Here is a 21066-nt window from a genome sequence, read left to right as displayed (position 1 = left end):
TTTCCATTCTATCAGTCTTATGCAGGCAATTCAAAATATATATTTCCACAATAGTTAGCTGATTTCTTATTTTAACTCTTTTTGTATGTTTTTTTATTGTGCAGCTATATGTACTTTTTTTTGTAAACCACTACAATATATTTTTTTAATAAGTGGTATTTAATTTTTTGTAATAAATGAAGAAGATGACGGGGGAAAAGAAGGGATAGAGCAATATCTTGTCAAAGGCCAAACCTTATCTCATTAGGAATTTCCTCCTCCTCTTCCTCCTTGTGTTTGTTCTTCCAGTAAAAGAGTGTCACAGCCACCACGGTGATGCAGATGATGAGCACCAAGACCCCTGCAGCTGCAGCTCCAGCAATCAGGCCAAAGCTCCGGGGGTGAGCTGTGTGGGACATGGAATACATGAGAAGACGGAGTAGGGAAAAGGTATGGAGCAAGTTCAGCCAAGCCTCAGCAGGTTTTCAGCATCAGGAGAGCCCGGCTTGATATCTCTTGTATCACTCCATCACAAGCTATTGTCCAGTGTGAGACCCCAAGAGACAAGTGGGGCAGAAGCACTCTCAGGATGGAGCCTACTACAGCCCATTCAAACAAGACCTCTGCTGCAGCAAGGGGTTAACGTTTTCCCAGAACCAATAATGCTCTGGAGTTTCACAGCTCAGAAATGTGGCAAGTAAGTGCAGCTCAGAGACATCTCCAGATGCTGTCTCATGCGCTCCTCAAATCTTTGTTGCAGCATGGTGGTGGTAGTGGGCAGATATTGTCCCAAATTCTTGCCCCACTGGATGCCTCTGGGCATGTACCTTCATGAGTGCCTCCTGCTCTAGTTTTGGTGGCATGAAATGGCTCTGTTCGCTCCCAAACACAACCAAGAAGGCCTAGCATGCCGGGGCACTTTTCACATGCCTGAAGGTTGGTGATAGGGTGATGGGTAAAAAAAAGGAATGACCCCTTAGCCATATCAGAGGCCACAGCTCTGAGAACCAAACTAGCTCTTACAAAGGAAGGCTGTGATTGGGTTTAGTTTTCTTTTGCTGAAGGCAGCTGTGGGGCTTTTCCATCCATTTGGGCTGGGGCCATTGTGTAGGGGAGGGAGTCTACCCATTGTGCTGCAGCCCCATCCAATGCGCACCCACACCCACCTGGAGTTGCCATTAGTTGCGAAAGGCATCATGTGCAGATGCAGTGGGCATCTGCAGGGTATCTTCTACATGGTTAATTATCAGCAGTCACCCTCATAAGTGAAGAAAATTATATCCAGTGATAGATCGGCTCTGAGCTTCCAGTGCAGTGTGAAAAAACACAGCAGTTTCAATACAGTGGGTGGTGGTGGGGGGCCCTCTGGTTATTTTTAGAATGGGTCCTGTCAGGGAACTGCCATCAGAGAAACAGGAGGTGAAAGGGCTCACAGAGGCTGAGAGAGACTTATCCGCTGAGGAGGGGACCAGCAGGGGGAGAGGAAGAGCTCCAAGGGAAAGTGAGTCGGAGGGAGGGCTCAGAGACACTTCCAGCGAAAATAGCGGGGAGGTTTCAGGACCTCCCATAGGGACACCCACTCCTCGCCGGAAACTGTCACGCCGAGAGTCCAGAAGACGCGTTTCCGTTAAGGAACTTTTATGCTGGAAGAAGTTCCGTAAACGCCCACTGTCCGATTCTACGAGCGACTGATGGAGCCATGCTTAAGGAGCTCCGTCACAGACAGAGGTTTGTGGACTTAGCCAAACTCTGAGGGACTAGGACTTTATGCACAAGCAGCTCATCATCCCATCACAGGTCCAAATACCTGGTGCAAAGCAGTAGGTTTCATTCCCAAACATGCTCTTTAAAAAGAAGAAGCAAGCAGCAGGATCAACCCATTTTCTTTTGCCCTGAGCAAATTCTATTTCCTTTCCTTTTCCAGTATTTGCATCTCAAGCGCCTTTGTTTTGTCATAAGATTTAGGTGTTACTGAAGACATCTATATTTAAGAAGGCTTTCTTAATATAAGTTACCCAGTCACTTATAGAACATTTTTATATCTGGAGAAATCCTTTTGTTGTTTTTGGAATTTGTAAAGATGGTTTTATTGTTTTTAGAGTTTGCTGAAATAATGTTACTATGTTTTATCCTGTTTTTATCCTGTACAAGACTTTGATGGCTTAATGCTATGAAGTGGTGCATAAATCTGTTAAATAAATAAAAATGAGGTATTTACAGGATTAGCATCTCTTACTCCAGACTACAAATTTCCACACATGCAGCGAAGTTTCATGCATTACTAGAAGTTGTGCTTCTGCTTTCCCGCTACCTGCTTCAACATAAAAAATGGGGTTCAAGGATCTCATTCATGATGGGGCAAGTGAGCCTGGGGAGAGGCTTCCAAATCTTACTACAAACAAGACTCACATTGCCACAGAGACTGGGAAAACAGAAGGAAGACACTCATTCTTTTGCTTTCTACATGTCTGTGTAATGCATGGGGAGGAAGTGGGGAGGGGCAACATACTGCTCCTGTAAGAAGAACACCCTGCTTGCATCCAACATGTGACTTAACCTCTGACAGGCAATGAGACATGAGGCTGACTTGTGCAAGACAAGTCCCTCATTAAAACTGACTTACGTGTAATCACTTGAACCTCAAGAGAACAAGTGCTGCTTCCGATGACATTAGAAGCCACACACTGGTAACGTCCTGATGACACAGTGCTAATATTGCGCAGAATGACTGTACCCTGAACTTGGTCTAGATGGGAAGGAAGGAAAAAACATAAATTAAATTAGAGACGTGGTATGTGGGGGGTGGAGAGAAAGACAGCCATTTCAATGCAGCCTTGAAAAGGCAAATCCAGTAAATCGTAAATTCTATGCAAGACTCTTAAGAGATAAATTAGAAAATAACCTTTAGATGAAAGCATCAGAAACAGACAAGATTAAGGTTTAAGGAGCTTACAGTGGACATTTTCTTCTTAAAGATTATTTTTTTATGTATGTGAAAGCTGAGGATAAGAGAATAAGGCAAGATAACTAGCAAGGGCCATCAACAAGCTAACACTTGTTCTTACAAGGAACTCAAATGCAGTTGTCAACTCCTCAGCTTTTTATCATTCCAGAAGGAAAAAAACATTTTCAGATCCTTAATCAAGAGCCATATCTGATTTTGACGTCCAAACAAAGTGTAAAACAGTGGGCTGATTTGGGTGTAGTGCTAGAGCATAGCTCAGTACAATGATCCTGGGTGAGTCTCAGGCTTGACACTCAGCCCTCCCTTCTGATGTGAACACAAGGAGTTCGAAAACTTTTGCTTCTGCTTTAGATTAGCTACAGCTTGCCATGTTATCTAAACAAAACAAACAAACAAACAAACAAACTGTGATAAATTTTAAAATATGGTTTCTAGAAACAAACAAGCTTCAAATCATAGTTTAAGAAGTTGGCTTGTTTCTGCAAACCATACTTAAAATTAACTGCAGTTCAGGGTTCTGATGAAACAACTGAGCTGTGGCTAATCTGAAATGGAAGTGGAGGTTTATGACCATACTAGAAGAGAAGAGGTGAGGGTTGTGTGGAATCCTAAGGCTCACTGTGACTCATCCTTATAACATTATACTATGCCTTAGTAGTTTAGTGGTATGTGTGAGCTGGACCAGTGAAACATCACATAAATCAATTAAAAACATGAAAGCAATGTAACAAAATAATATTAAACATATCAGCTAAAAGGGGCTGTGTGTGTGTGTGTGTGTTTGTGGCCACTTTTACCCCCCCCCCCAATTACTCCTTTTGACATTTTTTCAGGGTGTGTTTGCACAAAAAGGATGAAAGTTCTTACTCACTCTGAGTGATGGAAGGAAACACACTGCCCTCACTTTGAATTGGCTTTGTGATAACATCTTGTGACCCCATGTTCTTCTGATATTATCACCATAGCTACATGAAGCCTGATTGTCTGGGATAACTATTCCCAGAAAGAAATAAAATCTACACCAGGACCTATTGACACAGGCAGTGAACAGAAGAAAACAGGCATGAGCACAGCTAAATACCGTATTTTTCACCCCATAGGACGCACCGCCCCATAGGACGCACCTAGTTTTTTTGGGGGGGGAAATAAAGGGGGGAAAATTATTTTTTCCCCCCCAGACGCGGGGCTGGCGCGGGGGAAGCCCGAGCTTCCCCCGACCCCAGCCCCAAGAACAGCCTGCTATCCGCAAGCCTAGGGAGCCCATCGGGAAGTCGCCCCAGTCTCCCCAGGCTTGCGGAGAGCTGTGCGAAGCCCGGGACTGCAGGCAGCTCTGCGCAGCCCTCGGGAGCCCGGCACGAAGTTGCGCCGGTATCCCGAGGGTTGCGCAGAGCCTCCTGAAGCCTGGAGAGCGAGAGGGGTCGGTGAAGCCTGCATTCGCCCCATAGGATGCACACACATTTCCCCTTCATTTTTGGAGGGGAAAAAGTGCATCCTATAGGGCGAAAAATACGGTATTTGAGGAAATATATCTGGAGGCTCATGAATGCGCCCCTTTTGCAACGAAAGTATTTACCTGAGAGCATTCAGGACAGCCCTAGGATATAACCCTAGGATATAATGAGTTGGCAAACAGTAATGCAGGTGGCATTGGGGGAACACAATATACCAATTAAATGATTGCTTTACTATATGATTTTTTCAATATAAGATAATATTTCAGCACACCACCAAAGTGCACAAGCAATACATGGTTGTTTGTGCATGATCCCATGGCTGCTTCACCCACATGCTCATATTCACTCCACACACTTTGCAAACCACTTTTTTTTTAGCATCTGTGAACTAGCCTTCACTCACAGACTGGAGTGGAACCATCAGCAGGAATGCAAGAGGTGAATATTGGGCTGGCTCATTAATTCAAATCCCTAATAGACATGAAGCATGCATCTCTAAAGTAAGGGTGGTTGAGCTGCAGCACAGTTCTGCAAGCCAATTATTATGGCACAGCATCAGACCTGCACTCAGGCCTGCCTCTTCTGCACTGCACTCCCAGGCTCAACAGGCTAGAGATAAGACTGCACAACAATAACGGGAGTTGTGCAGACTGGTGTACCCTACAGTGGCACTGCCTCATGCTCTGGAGTGGATTTATGGCATGTTGGGCAGAAAAGGTGACCAACCCTGCTCTAAGGTATGTGTGCTTTTTTCATACTGTGATTAGAATTTCCACTAGAGGGCACCCAGTACTCTAAAGGCTCAGTTGCTTTCGTTATTTTGGACAGAGTATTTTCTCCCTATTTCTTATTTTTAGTGAGTTTCTGCACTTATCACAGCAACGTTATCACTCCCCTCCCCGCTGTGACCTTCTTGGATCTGGTGTTTCCTGCCCTGAAACCCAGGTAGTCCATCAGCAGTTTGGGATAGACCACATAAAGTTGTGACCTTAGTGCCAGCAGAACAAGCAAAGGGAAATTAGACCAACTCTCTTGGAAAACGCAGTTGTAGGGCAGGGGGGAGGGGGGGATGCAATGATCACCTTGTGTGGCTGTCGGGGGCAGCTTGGGGGCACTGTCCAGTCTTTCCCAGTAATAGGTTGGCCGAGGGATGCCTTCTTCTGAACTGCACGTCAGCGTGATGTCACTGCCAATGTTCAAAGAGCCCTGAATTCTGCAGACTGGGGCAGATGGAGGAACTGCAGGGAGAAAAGATTGCAGAGCAACAGTTAGGTCAGGAGCTGCGTTCAACAGAAAAGTGTAACCAGTAAGGACTCTAGACCCTGGAGGAGGAGGGGTGGGAGAGAAATTCAATTAAAAAAAAAAAATCCTTCAAAATTTGCAACTCTATGAATTTTGTAATGTGGTTCCCCAGCCCAGTAATGTGTACAAAAACAAAGAGTGCATATAAAAGCATATTTTAGGGTAAATCACATACAAAAATCAACTGTATTAGGGGAAATTGCACAGATGGGTATATTATACAAAAGTGCATAAAAATGTTTATGGTAGAGTGCATTTGGACACAAATGTTAATTTTCATGGGGACTTTATTTGGAGGGAAGTTCAAACTGATAGAGAAATGTGGAGAAATGAACTTAAGGATTGGAATAATGGAGTATGGGTAGATTTGATTTGATTTTTTTAAAAAGAGAGAGAACAAAAAGACAGGCTGAGGAAAAAAAAAAGATACAGATGGCTTAAGACTAATAGGGGAAGCAACAGGCGAGGTCACCTGCTAAGGCTTTTGTAGATAGTGAGCCAGCTCAGTCATAACTGCTGACTTAATTGTGGCCATTTTCGATTAGTGTCCTCTACGGGGAAGAACAACATCTGCAGCTCCCCACCAGCTTATACAATAAAGATATCATTAAAACTTTTTGCTTTAAGCCAATTCTGGTAGCAGAATGAAGATGGGAGGTTTCATGTGCAAAATGATAACACAACTGTTGAGAAAAATAAGATACAATAACTTTGGAAACATCAAGTAATTTTTTCAATTAAATATTAGGGACATGATAAAAGTGAACCAGAGACATGCATTCCCTCGTTTCTCCCACTTGTATTTAACACAGCAAGTACTACAACTGCTGTCAGTACTTAAACTGGAATGAGCATGTTTTGCTCAACTGCATACACTAAGGAATTTTGTGGAAATGGTCAGTGAGCCTCTCCTCCTGTGATGCGTAGTAGTAGTAGTAGTAGTAGTAGTAGTAGTAGTAATAATAATAATAATAATAATAATAATAATAATAATAATAATATCATAAACACTTCAAAATATTGGGGAGAAAGTTGATAAATAGTAGAACTGATCTGAATGTTTGGTGGATTCCAGGATGCTGTTTTTGAAAGGATTAAGAAGAGAAATCCTTTCTGTAGGTTGGGACCTAAAGTAATACAGTAACACAAGGTAGTGGTCTGATGGCTGCTAGCTTACCTTTAAGGAAGTTTTTTAAAAAATAATAATCTGAAAAAGACATAAAATCTACCACCTCATATTATTTTACATTTATGAAGTATACACCATAAATCAAATTACTTTCTTCCTCCTCTATCAATGGCACTGAATTTCCCCCTTTATTTGGAAACAAAGGTTTAATGAAGGGAGTACCCCACCCTAATAAATTGTCTGTTTATGTGAGGAAAGTAAAAGTTGACTGAGGGAAAACAATAAATAAAATAAAAATCCCTAAGGCCCCAGGAACATTTTAGCCCCACTCACTTGACTCTTCCCGGTTGGCCAGGAATCAATCCAGCCCATGGACTGAAAGGCCCTACTCTACTTCATTGGGTTTACAGCCTGGTAAATTGGCCTCCAAGAGTTCCATGTAGGATGAATCACCAGTCAGCAGACCCAAGGACCCATCTGAGCACACCAGGCCCTTTAAAATCTTAGGCTCGGAGCCCACTTCTCAGTCTGTGCCACTTGTCTGAAATGTGAGGTCTCTGACCAACTCCTTCTCCTCTTTCTCCTCATTGCTGTCTTGAACCACGGCCCCTGTCTAACTTTATTTATGGCCTGCCTCTTAACTCCACAGACCCTGATCTGCCTTCCCTGGAATTCAACCTCACTTGTTTTGGACAGTGCTCCTGCCTCCACCCTCTGGTTTGGATCTTTGCGCACGTCACTCACAGTAGACCCCTGTTAAGTGATGGCAGGAGCAGAAGCTTAGATCTAGAGAGCCAAAGTTTGCTTTGTCCCCATGCTAATTAGGCTTCTTTCCCTAAAGGTCACAAAGACCCAAAATAGAAACGTCTGCCAGGTGCACCTTCTCCTGTCACCATGTACTACAATGGGAAAAGCCGCTTGAGGTGAAATTCTCCTCTGCAAGAATACATCCAGCGCTTTCTGATACTTGTTACAGTATGTGAACGAGAGGGCAAGCTCCCTTGTTTCGTTTTTAGGCTTACACCCCTGAAGGTCTAATATTCCACCATCTGAAAGTAGTTTTGAACTCACAGAGCCCAACATTTTGTCCCACCTGTGCCATTATGTGGCAGACTAGCTATTTCAAATTTCGAGGAAAACCAGCCTCCTGTTTCAGGCTTTTCATGGTTATCAGTGGTCTGGACTAGAGCAAAGCACATACCCAAGACGTTGAGCCCAATGACTCCAATATTCCGGCCACCTCGGTCTGGTAGATTGTTGACCAAACACTGGTAAGTCCCAGTGTCTGACAGCTGGGTGTTGTTGATGAAGATGGAGGCACTGGTGGTTGGCATCGTCATTGCAAACCCCACTCGCCCATAAAACTGGGGTGCACCATCAAAAATCTGACCCCCCTGGTAAATAATAACCTGAAAAACAAAGATATGACACTTCTCCTTAACAAAGCAATGGTTAAAAGAGGACTTGTTCACTCATTATACAGAGGCTTCAGTGTCCTGTGGTTTTAGTGCAATTAAAATACAACAATTGTGTTCTGAGGGTAAGATAAGCCATATGGAGCTCCTGGGTACTTACTACGCACTGCTTCTACTTTTGCTACCATGGAGAAGTATTTGCACAATAGATTTAAAAGATATAGGGGAAACTACAATGAAATGTTCCCCTAAAGGGAAGAGTCAAGCCTAGTCAATTTTATATGTCTTTCTATTTAGAAGGAGGACACAAAAAGGCTTATAAGCAGGGAGGGAGTTTGCATATCTCCCTCCTCTGCATTTTGGAGTTCTGGAATACATGGTCTCATTTCCAGAGTGGAACCGATGCATTAGGAACCCTTCTCTGTTACTATTTTATATTTGCAATTTTTGTACTGAGTATTGAACATGGTCTGTTCTTTCACATTCACCCACCCACACATAAAAACGATGTGCAGAATGCATTAGGGGAAAATAAAGCGGCTTTTATGCATTTGCATCAAGATTCATTTTTGTGTGCTGTTTTACTGTTTTGCATGTGTTATTTTACGTTTTGGTAAATCAGCACAAGAAAAAGCAGCAGTATTTACCAGTGTGTGTGTGTGTGTATTTCAATTCAAATGTATACGTATTGATTGCTTTGGTTGCCCTGTATGATGACCTCTGTTGAGAGACAAGGGAAATGTGTCCCTGTTATTCTTCTCGACCTCTCAGCAGCTTTCAATACCATCAACCATGGTATCCTTCTGAAACAACTGCTGAACTAGGGGTGGGTGGCACCACTTTGCGGTGGTTCCAGTCCTACTTGGATGGTGATTCCTTGAGGGTGTTGCTTGGGGAGTGCTATTCAGGCCTGTGGAACCTTCAATGTGGGGTTCCGCAGGGCTCAATCCTATCCCCCACGTTGTTCAACATCTACAGGAAACTGCTGGGTGGGGTTATCTGGAGGTTTGGAGTTTGTTGTCAGCAGTATGCTGATGACACTCAGCTCTATTTCTCCTTTACATCTGCAGCTGAGGCAGTGGAAGTGCTGGACCAGCGTCTTGCCTCAGTAATGGACTGGATGAGAGCCAACAAACTGAAACTCAATCCAGGTAAGACTGAGGCACTGCTAATGGGTGGGAGAACGCCTGCTCTTAATGGGGTTACACTTCCTCTGAAGGAGCAGATTTGTAGCTTGGGGGCACTCCAGGATATTTGAGGCTCAGGTGGCCTCAGTGGCCTGGAGTGCCTTCCATCAGCTTTGGCTGGTGGCTCAGCTACCTCCCTATCTGGACAGGGATAGTTTAACTACTGTTGTCTATACTCTGGTAACCTCAAGGTTAGATTACTGCAATGCGTTATGCATAGGGCTGTCACGGCTAAAATGGCCGCTGTTTCTTTAATGCGGATAAAGCTGGGTCAGCATGACTCAGCGGCCTGCACCAAGTTGTATATATAGAGTGAGAAATGTTAGTTTGGTTGCTGGTGTTTGGGTTGGTTGGTTGGTTGGTTGGTTGGTTGGTTAGTGCTGGTGTGTATAGTTGTTCAGTTGCTTTTGCACAAAGACTTTTAAGAATAAAACTCTGCAAGGATATTCTTGTGGACTCTTTTGTGCCGACAAGGGTCCGAGGACCAGGCTGAGGAGACAAAGGGAGGTCAGAACCCTTTCCTCCTTTTTTTTTGCTTTTTACAAACACTGACAAGGGCTGCCTCTGAGGACAGTTCGGAAACCTCAGCTAGTGCAGAATTCAGCAGTCACGTTGCTCACATGAGCAAGACGGTTTGAGTATATTACACTGATCGTGGTCCGACTGCACTGGCTACCAATTAGGTTTCGGGCCCAAATCCAAGTGCTAGTTTTGACCTATAAAGCCTTAAATAGCTCAGAACCACAATACGTCAAGGACTGCCTCTTTCCATATGAACCTACCCGGACCTTGAGATCATCTTCTGAGGCCCTTCTTCGTGTGCCTCCTCCTTGAGAGGTCTGGAGGGTGGCAACACGAGAACGGGTCTTCACTGCAGTGGCTCTCCCTCTGTGGAATGCTCTCCCCAGGGAAGTTTGTCTGGCACCTTCATTATACACCTTTAGGCACCAAGCAAAAACGTTCCTTTTTAACTGGGTCTTTGGATGATTTGATTACCATCCTATGCCTTTTTAAAATGTGAGTTGTTTTTTTTTGGGGGGGGCCTTATTTTGTTGTAGTTGCTATTTTGATTATGTATTTTGTAGTTTTATATTTTGATTTTATTCTGTAAAGCATCATGAGACCTCTGGGTATAGGGTGGTATATACATTCAATAATAATAATAATAATAATAATAATAATAATAATAATAATAATAATAATTTCTTCATGTATTCCAGTGTATTTCAATAACAAGCATAAGCCTGAGTTTCATTTTAAAAAATGAAACAAATTATCTATAAAATAGGGACCCTTTGTCCCACCTATCTGAAATCTGACAAGTCTGATGTAATCAAAAAAGATGCACAGGCATAGCCTAACTGTTCCCTCTCTCCTCCCCCTACCCTAGAAACCTTTCTATGACCTGTATAGGCTATTCCAGCAGAATTCAATGTAAATAAATGAGAAAAAACTAGATTTTCAATTGAATTTCATTTTATTTCCTACCAGTAGACTGTAGGCTGTTATTGGAAAGTATCAGAGTTAAAGGAAGTAGAAAATTAGCTGGGTGTCCCATCAAAAGCAAATAGGAATAAGGTAAGGAAAATGAATAAACAAGTTCCAAATCAGTCATGAAATAGAATGAAAAGCAAATAAATGCATAACTAAACAAAAAAGAATGCAGTAACTAAATTATTCCACCACCAACCCTCTGCATGCCTTTCTCCAGATTTAGGCCCTTTCACCAATCATTCCTGTACTATATCTGATTATCTGAATACTACATCAAGTGAGTTATAAGTCTCTGCTCATGCTCTTACTTCTTAGCAACACCCAGTGGCCTGTTTGGCACCACAAGGCTCAAATCAGAAGTTCCTCATACGGAAGTTCCTCTGTCTGCTGCACTCCTACACCCTAGGGTATGGGTAGCCAATGCTGTAGTCTCCAGAATTTCCTGGACTCCAACTCCCATTACCTCTGATCATTGGCCATGCTGGATGTGGCTGAACACAGAGAAGATATCTGAAACACCAACAGTCAATGTGTGGGTCTCAGAAACATATGCTACAGAAACTCCCCAGAGCTTCATCAGACACACTTGTAAGATGTCCATTCACACATTACAGCCAAAAAAGGGCATTTGTGGCTATAGTCTGGCTGCTTTCCACATTTTCAGAACGTAACTGGGGGGAACCAGCACAACCGACGCAGCCCTAGATTGTAAACCGAAGGGCAAGTCTTCTGCTATTTGCATTGATTTATAAGCCATCCTATGAGCCTATTGTTGGGGAGGTGGGTTTGGCCAACTAGTTCTGTGTTTCCACCAAGAGTTTGGTACCTGTTCAGGTTGGTTGGCATTGGAGAGTGGCGTGACCATCCAAATGACGTTAAGGTTATTAAGTGCAGCACTGGTGGTAAAAGTACAGGGCAGGACCGCCGTCTGGCCCCGAGCAACTTCAACACTCCTTGTGTTCATGAACACTTCCAGGGAACTCACTAGACCTGTAAAGAAAGAGGCACCAAGGTGACATGATGCATTTATCCAGGAGATCATTTTTCAACCTTTGCCTACAATGACATACATACTTAGTAGGTCCACAAATGCGAGAGTGAGCTTCCCATCTTCCCTGCTGTCACCCTGAACATCCTCACTTCCTCTCCTGTTTTCCCTCCCCTCCCCGCAATGAGGCCACTGCTTTGGCCCACTTTCCAAGACTTTCCACTGTCTGGAGCAATCCAGGACAGTCTGTGGCGCCTCTCTGGCTCTTGGTGCGCAGGATGCAGGAGGCATATAGAAGACAAAGATTCGTATTGCTAAGCTAAATAGCAGCTGCAGGGCTACAGATGGGGATGGCGCACACAACAACTGTTTCTGACAGGTAAACGTAGGAAAGGTGGCAAGGGAGTATGGTGGAGGAAGAATGTATGCTGAGTTTGCATCTGCTTTTGTTGGGACAGGCTGGTTCTGAGGCACAAATGAATGCAGCACCATAGAAGTGCACAAAGCAAAAGCAAAATGAAAAAAGGAACTGCTCTCAACAAGCTCCTTGTTCTAGCCATGCCTTCCACCCTTCCACCACCGCCACCATTTGTTATTTCCAGAGTCTTTAACTAGTGCTGAGCACTTTACAAGCTTTATAATAATTCACAACAGTTCTTGCCCACAGGCTTACAATCCACTACATTTATTTACACCCCACAACCTATTTGCATTCAAAAATATATTTATCCTAGGGAAGGGCCTTTTTGGTAGTGGCACCTGCCCTGTGAAACACCTTCCCATCAGATGTCAAACAGATAAACAACTACACAACTTTCCAAAGACCTTTGAAAGCAGTCTTGTATCAGGAAGTTTTTTATGTTTGATGTTTTGCTCTTTTTTTTCAAACAAACAATTTTTATTAAACTTTTGATTTACAAAAGTACATGCCTTGTCTTTTTTCTGGTTGTAGAATCTTTTTTTACATTTGAAGTGAGTCGTTAGTGTTGTATACAGAATGAAATTGGGGAAGAAGAAGGGGAAAGCTGGGGTGGTGTGGTAACACTTGGTATATATGTGGGATTTTTATTCTCTATCTGTTCATTTATTATATTTCCTTGGAAGTGTTTTTATTATGTTGGAAGTTGGTCAGTGTGGCTGGGGCAACCCAGTCAGATGGGCGGGGTATTATCATCATCATCATCATCATCATCATCATCTTAGCTCAGTGGTAGAACATCTGCTTTGCACACAGGTTCAGTCTCAGGCACCCCCAGGTAGAACAGATAATGTATCCAGTCTGAAGCCTTGAACAGCCACAGACAGTCAGTGTAAATATTGCTGAGCTAGATGATCAACTGCCGGACTCCATACAGGGCAACTTCCTATGTTCGTGTCTTCTGAATCCTAACAGCAGAATTCCCACTAAAAGAACCTTAAATACCTGAGGCCCAAACCAGATGAGACATCAATACCATGCAATTAGCAATAGCTTTTTAAAAAGTAAACTGAAGACATGAATGGCCTCATCCATAATGGGACAATGAGGCAGGTGTGTGTGTCAAAGGGTTAAACCTCCCCTGCCCTCCCCTGCCAGGGTCCCAATCCAGATTAGCTCCTGTTCCTGCACCTGTAATTTATTCAAAAGCTAACCACACAATCACTGTGTGATTAACATCTCATCTAGTTTGACCTCAAGTTTACTGATTCTCCAGCCAAGGTGTAATCACCAGCTATTTGCATAAATGTGATTAAATGGCAAACTAGGAGTTAGCAAACTTCTTTCCCATTCAGAATGAGTTGAGACACGTTGGATTATTTATCTGGACTTCTAGGTGAAATCTGAATAGTTTTAGATAGTCAAAACCACCCCTTGCACTTATAGGTACAGTGGTACCTCAGGTTACAGATGCTTCAGGTTACAGACTCCGCTAACCCAGAAATAGTACCTCGGGTTAAGAACTTTGCTTCAGGATGAGAACAGAAATCGTGCAGCAGCGGCACAGCGGCAGCGGGAGGCCCCATTAGCTAAAGTGGTGCTTCGGGTTAAGAACGGACCTCCAGAACGAATTTGTTGAATGGTTTCTTTAAATGTAAAGGTTCATCATTGTTCCATCTGATGTGTATGTCTTTAAGGGGCCAGAGCAAGGGCCAGAGTAAGATAACGAGACCCAGCTTTACAGCTGTGAAGCATAGCAGGTGCTGCTGAGTTGTATTTGATTAAGGTGTGTCAGCATTTGGGTGTAGTATATAAGGAGCAGCACCTAGCTCTCCCATTACCCTGGGGGATGGGTTGGTGGTTGGGTCTGGTTTGGTTTGGTTGTTAATGTATTTAGTGTAAAAGGAGTTTTTGTTTTTCTTATTAAAACCTAGTTTAAGTTATTTTTGAGTCCTTTATTTTTTAATGCATGGTCTCCCCAGCAAGCTCTCTGCGCTACTAAACTGCAAACAGCCAACAGAATTAAGTTCTTAACCCGAGGTACCACTGTACACATTCCTCAGCCCTAAGTATTAGTGCATACCAATAACATTGTCAGGACACTCCAGTGCCTTGAAGGCTTTGTAATGGCAGCAATCTGAACAGTGTAGATCAGCCTTTCCTCACACGTGTATTCAACTTAATCTGTGCAGACTTCAGACTCTGCAAAAGCCCTTAATCCATCTGTGCATGTTTGGAAGAATTATTGGAACCATACTCTCCATGCCAGGCCCCAAGTAATCCTAAAGTAATCATTTATGTTCAAGAATGTTCAGGTCCTCTGTGAGGACTGACATAGATCAGGCCCTCCCAGTTGGCCCTGTGGGTCATGCTTTGGGGACAGATAGATTTACACTGGATAGGCCACAGCCTTTGCCAAAGCTTCTAAATTCTGATACCTCTGCAGTGGTTCATCCTCTGCAGTGGTTCATCCTACAAGGCTACTAAGAACTGTGGGATACCAGCTCTAGCTGGTCAGCCAAACTGCAGATTCTAATACAAGCCAATCCCACCCTTGACCCCAAATACCAAAAACTGCCGCCTGCAGCTTCATACTTCACTGTTTTCTTACACAGCTTTCTTTTCTGCTTCTGTAAAAAAGGGGTATAAATGGCAAAATAGACACACGAGTTTATCCTGTGTGTATACACCTTATTGATTTATTTCCTCACTTACAGTTATAAATGAACCTTTCATCCTATCGATCCTAGGGCAAGCAACAATAAAATGCATATCTGAACCAAGTAGGCCAGTGCCACATGAAAACATTTTAAAATACTTATCAACACTTACACATCAACTCTAAAAATACATATACAACCCTGATGTGAAGTTGTCCTTAAAGGGCCAGCAATATCCATGTTACAAGTGCATACTTGCTCTCACATGTGTGCAGCCAGAACTCATGGACAGTATTTACTGTATGTAACAAATGCATGTTGTAACTCCAGCAAAAGATCCTAAACCTTTCAGCAGTGCGTACATGTAAATACATGAATGCTGGCTGCACACATGAATCCAGGTACACATTTGTAACATCCAGTTAACCCACACAAGCAGTAGACTAGGCCACAGCTCATGGAAACATCTCTGGCATAACTATAACCCACAGAAGTGAATGAGGATCCCATTCAGTGCAATGAGGTTGTGCAGAAGTGCCCGGCAGTCAGTATCTTGGTAAGTGAAACTGCCCGCATACAGCAGCCACCTTCCTAACCAAATCGCTTAATTAGCCGGTGCATCTCCACTTCCAAAGTTCAGTCTTGGAAACATACCAGCATGCTGCATACACGCTCAGAAGAACTCTACTCACTTACATTAGCACCAGGGGAGCAATCTTGCTACGAGTAAGGGGACTAAGCTGCTAACAGCCTGACCAGAGTGGAATCCTTTTTCGTTTGTTTTGTTTTTTGAGGCTCTCTGCAACGCTTTACATTCCAGCCCTGAAGCATCAGGCAGCAAAGTTAATAATAAATGTTGCAATTCCGTTTCTCCTTTGTGTAGGAGAAATGTCTGGCAGATCATTGCTTTGGCTGGGAAACATTTTTTAAAGCCAGCAGAAGCCTTCTATTCCCAGAGCCTTCTTTAAAGACAAACACACTCACACATAGCCCATAAGAATACAATGTGGTAAGTGAACTATTCTTCAATGTCCTCCTCTCAGGGTTTTTTTTCCTCCCCAAAAAGATGTCCTGCTTTTACACGAAATGGTTTTGGCAACCAGACCAGGATGCACAGTGGCACAAAAATTATTGGGACTTAGGTCTCATCCTTACACCAAAGGCTCATGCCAAAAAAGAAAAGAAAAAAATGATTAATAAAAATAACAAAGAAATATGGCCACAACTGCATGAGTGTAGTCTCTGTCTTAAGAGTCCACCACCAAAGGTATTCAGTTCCAGGCATCAATGACATTGACAGAGAAAGGACAGCCAAAGAACAAGAAGGATGTTGCCTGTGCCACAAATCCCTTCTGGTCTATGAATGAGTCAGTCTGCTACTAGGATGCCATCCGCTCCAGAAGGAGCAAAGGGGGCCCTTTCCAAGCACCAAGGAACAAAGCACCAAGGCCAGAGAAAGGGCAATGACTGTCTTTGAGTTTTTGAAGCTGAGGCACCAGCTCCCTGGGTTGGGTGGAGAGGAATCACTGTATTTGTTATCAGTGTACCGTCTTCTATCCCAAGGTGCCAGGGCTTAGTGGGTTCTCCACCAGGACAATACTAGACAGTGCAGAAGTCCAGGGCAGCTGCATCATATCTGTCAAGTTCAGATAAATCTAAAACACAAAAGAAACAATTCAGAGTTCCTGTGTTATGAAGTGTAATTTGTAGTTGTGGTTCTCACCAACAGAGGTTGGATCTGAACAGATAAAAGAAATGCTACAGAAAGAAAGGTTGTAAGAGCTCTTTATTGAAAATCCCACTGGCGACTGATTACTGCTCTACAGGGCCATCTGGTGCCACATGTTTATAACACAGTTATAATGATGTATTTGACTAGTGTAGCTGAGTCCAGAGTTGTAGGGTTCCTTAATCATCTATTTATTTAGCCAGTTAAAAGTTTTGTGTCGACAGAGTGCAGATGGCCAGCTTGGGGAGGGAAAGAAGTCAGGTCCTAGGCTGGATAAACTAAACTCTGGGAACACAAATGTAAATCACATTTCAGTTCCGGAGTGGGAATGCTGAACAGGGAAGTGGCAGTGGTAAGGGAAGTCCTCTTCTACCAGCAACTAGCCATGACATTTCACTGGCCTTCAACTGGTAAATAACAACAGGGCATTAACAAGCACACTCCCAAGGAATGTGTTCCCTATGAACATCAGACAGTATTAGCATTTAGGCACCCTATTTCACCTGTTCACCTAGGCTTTCCCTGAGGTAGGTCTATCTATGCTGATGTATGAAGCTAATCTATCGATTTGTAATGAATTCTGTGCTTGCTTTATGAATGTAGTTTTATTGTTGATTCAACATTGATCACTGCCATGATATTTTTTCCTCATGCTGGAAGATTCCCATATATATATGTGTGTGTGTGTGTGTGTGTGTGTGTGTGTGTATACTGGCAAGGCAAGCAGGATAAACACAAACACTACTGGATCAGGTGATGACATCACACCGTGAGACAGCTCATGAGGAAACCACACCAAGTGATAATTAATTAATGGAAAACATTTCAAGACAGATGGATAGGAAAATGAACTTTTGCCAGAGTCTAAAATTAGTATTCATCTAGGGGGAAAAGCTTTTGGTTTATCTGCTCGTGAATGCCTGTTGGTGAATGTTTCCAAAACTTAGTTCCCAGACCTTAGCAACACCAGCCTGAACTGTTAAGATTTCTCTAACACAGAAAGGACAGCTAATGAGCAGTACAGACCTTGAAGACAATGTTAAGAAAGACTGGAGAGTGAGCAACAATACACTGTGGCATGTGCTGCTGATTGGTATGAAGCACAGAGAAAGGCAAAATAATTTTTGGGATGAAGTAAGGCAGTTTCTGTGACAAAACCCCCCCAAACCTCTCAAGAACTGCCGGGTCAGGGTCTGACTTTTACTTCCTGGGCAGCTAAGACCATTAATAATAACAAGGGCACAACCAGACCTTAGTTGGTGGCTTTGCTTCATTTAATTTTATTTGGATCCCAACCGTCTGTGCAGTTGATAGGGCATGCAAATATTTTTTTGTCTCATATCACCCCCAAGGAGTTTGGTAGTGCTAGGTGACCGTGACTTGCTCAGGATCATAGAGCAAGTATTTTTAAACCATGGTTAAAGTCTAAAATTCTAATCACTGCATTATACTAGTTCTTTGCATACAACCACCAGTTCATGGGTACTTTCTCCGTGTTGCTCAATGGGATGTTGTGCAGAGCCTCTGCCTTGCATACATCAGGTCCTGGTTTAATCTCTAAGAACAGATGAGAAAAAGACTCCTGTCCAAAATCATGGAAAACCACTGCCACTCAGGGTAGACAATAATGAGCTGGATGGAACAATGGTCCAACTCAATATAAGGTAGTTTCCTATGTGCCTATGGGGGGGGGTCTATGGCTTGCGCTCTAAATTACATTAACTTCTGGAAGCTCATAGAATGACAGTTTCATGTCCCCTAAAACCTTCTGGAGGGAGGACCTCTAGAACAACAGAGTGCAAGGGAACAATATGGGAGGGGGTGAAGGGATTGCCTGCAAGGAAAGGGGAATCACCCCAAATGGGTCGTAAGATAAGTTAACTTAAGAAAGTTCAAAGGAAAGTTTCCCATCACTTCTGTCCCTCAGCAGCCCCCAACAATGCACATTCCATGAAGTTTAGGAGGCCCCTCTGATCCTCCAGAGAGACTGTGGGGGTGCTCATAGGGGGAAGAAGAGGATTGCAAACTTTCCTTCCACAAACTTTCTTAAGTTAACTTATTTCAGGATCCAAGCCAAAGAGATTGTGCACAAATCCTCAAAGGGGAAAAGGAAGTGGAAGCTGGCCAAAGCTGGTCATTTTCCATCAGGCTCAACAGAAAGTAGTTTTAAACAGGGCACCTTGTCAATTTCACCTCTTCCAATCAGTTCAGCTCCAGAGCCAGAAGCCAAAATAGAAGGCAGCAATCCAGTACTACACCAGTTTTCTTGGGAGGGAAAGGACTGGAGGACGCTTACCTCTCTGAGGCATAACTCTGTTAGAGATAAGTGAGCAGCCTGGCGCTCGTCGTGAAAATCAATCAAGCCATTTCGGTGTTGAGTGGTGCTCTCAAGGAGCCTGACTGATATAACCCCTTGACATTTGCCATCCTTTCCCCCTTTCCCTAAGGGAAAAAAAATAAGAATTATCACTGGAGTGGGGAGGGGGCATGGATTTGCAGCCAGAAAAGGGATCCAATGGGCTTCCTCTCCTTCAGGCAAATGACTCTGGCAGCATAATTTGCCGCTGAGGATCATGTAGCCCAGACTTCTCTTTGGTTGCAAATTACCATTGCAGCATTTTTCACACGAGATCATGGAGTTTGTATTTCAAGGTGCTGCAAGAGTCACTTCCCAGAAAAAGGAGAGATACATTAGGTCTCTGCTGTTTTTCTGCCGTCTAGAGCCCTCCACTGATCGAATACGCTTTTTGTCGGAATGCAAAACTGCAGTGTCAGTTGTTAAAGCAGGTATCTAAAGGATCTCCTCCTTTGTTTACATATTGATTTAATAAAGCAAGGAAAAGCCTTAGCTAACATAAGCATCTTTAGAAGTGTGGGGCAGGGGGGTCTGACAGAAAACAAGGGCTGTTGTTATCTTTACAACTCATTGTACATGGTTACATGCCATGTAGCGCTCTAAATAAGCAGACATATGCGACAATTAATGCTCAGAGCCACTCAAGCCTGAGAGGTTCCTCCGCATTGGAGACTGCTCTACCAACAAATGTATTGGCAGCCACATCCATTACCCACAAATCTGCACTGCTCCCACCTGACACCCCTCTCTCGTAGCTGATAGCATACGTCTGGGCCAGGCAGAAACAAAGCAGAGTAACTGCCTGATTATCAAAGCCCCACTGACCCAGGTTGCTCTGAACTCAGCTGCTGTCTCTGTGAGCAATGATAAAAGCAGCATAGCCTCCCTTCTCCGACAGCAGGAAGGAGTCTCTCCATCCTTGCTTGGAGGCTGCTTCTAGAGATAACTGGAGGCCTGTCTACCTTCCTCTCAATGCCAAACTGCCCCTGACAGAGAAGAGGAGGAATTCAGAGCTTAAGACGATAAGATAAATATGCTTAAAATAGTTGTGCCCACAAGATGGGCTTCAGTGATTCTGCTTTATTAAAAGAGTTACTTTTGGCTCCATCCTCTGCCAGCTCTGGCACTGCCCACCCAGCTGGCATGTGCACCCCCACCAGACATGTGGAGAAATGTGGCCGATGCATGCCAACAGAAAGAGTCCCCGTCCTTGAGCTGAGAACAGAGGTTTCCTTAACTGGAATGCAATGAAGGAAGATATTCTTTTGTGATGTAATGATGCTCACTAACAAGAAGTTGTTCGGATACTGTTATGTGCCTCTGGGCTTTCACTGTCAGCTCTACACAAGTATAAAGCTAGTCAATTACTAGAACAGTATCAATTGTGGGGACAAGAACCCTTTGCAACACACTGCACCTGTAAATTGCAACAGACTTTTCAAGGAGGCCCAGAAATCCGCAGAGCTGCCCTCATACTATTCATTACACAGAATGTGGGATCAAAGAATCATGTTATGGTTTGAACTCCGTGAAGCAGTAGGGAGTAAAAGAGTTAAGCACCCATTCCTCATAATCCATCCTTTTCTTTTACTTTTAGCCCAACAGGCACTCTCCCAAGGTTCCCAAACTGCAACTGCATGTACACTTGCTTCTGAGTGAACTGTGCACAGGATTGGGCATCATCTTTCTATAGAAACCAAATTGCCTCCTCCTGCAATGTTCTTCTAGTTCCAATATGGTGTAGTAGTTAGAATTTAGGACAAGGACTGAAGAGATCCAAGTTTAAATCTCAATTCATCAAAGAAGGTCACTTCCTCACCTCAGGCCAGCCACTCTCTCTGAGCCTAACCTGCCTTACAAGGTTGCTGTGAGAGTAAAACGGTAGGGGGTTGGTGTGGAAAGATGTATGCTGCCTTCAATTCTTTAAAGGAAAGGCACAAGATAAATATTACAACAGCCACAATGTTGTCTTCATCCATGGTTAACAAGA

At 43.5% G+C, this 21066-nt stretch overlaps 1 protein-coding gene across 1 annotated transcript in view; it reads right to left on the bottom strand.

Annotated features, from left to right (window-relative positions):
• IGSF11 (immunoglobulin superfamily member 11) overlaps positions 1-21066 on the bottom strand; it is a 175275-nt gene that overhangs the window by 3711 nt on the left and 150498 nt on the right. Inside the window, exons 2-6 of the mRNA XM_053386080.1 lie at positions 11752-11915; positions 8031-8238; positions 5481-5636; positions 2603-2725; positions 235-385 (exon numbers count right to left, since the gene is read on the bottom strand). Coding sequence (XP_053242055.1) covers positions 235-385; positions 2603-2725; positions 5481-5636; positions 8031-8238; positions 11752-11915 — 802 coding nt within the window. The remainder of the gene's footprint in view (positions 1-234; positions 386-2602; positions 2726-5480; positions 5637-8030; positions 8239-11751; positions 11916-21066) is intronic.

This window comes from Podarcis raffonei, chromosome 4 (genome assembly GCF_027172205.1).
Source record: "Podarcis raffonei isolate rPodRaf1 chromosome 4, rPodRaf1.pri, whole genome shotgun sequence".
NCBI lineage: Eukaryota > Metazoa > Chordata > Lepidosauria > Squamata > Lacertidae > Podarcis > Podarcis raffonei.
This window is presented reverse-complemented; position numbering and strand designations above follow the sequence as displayed.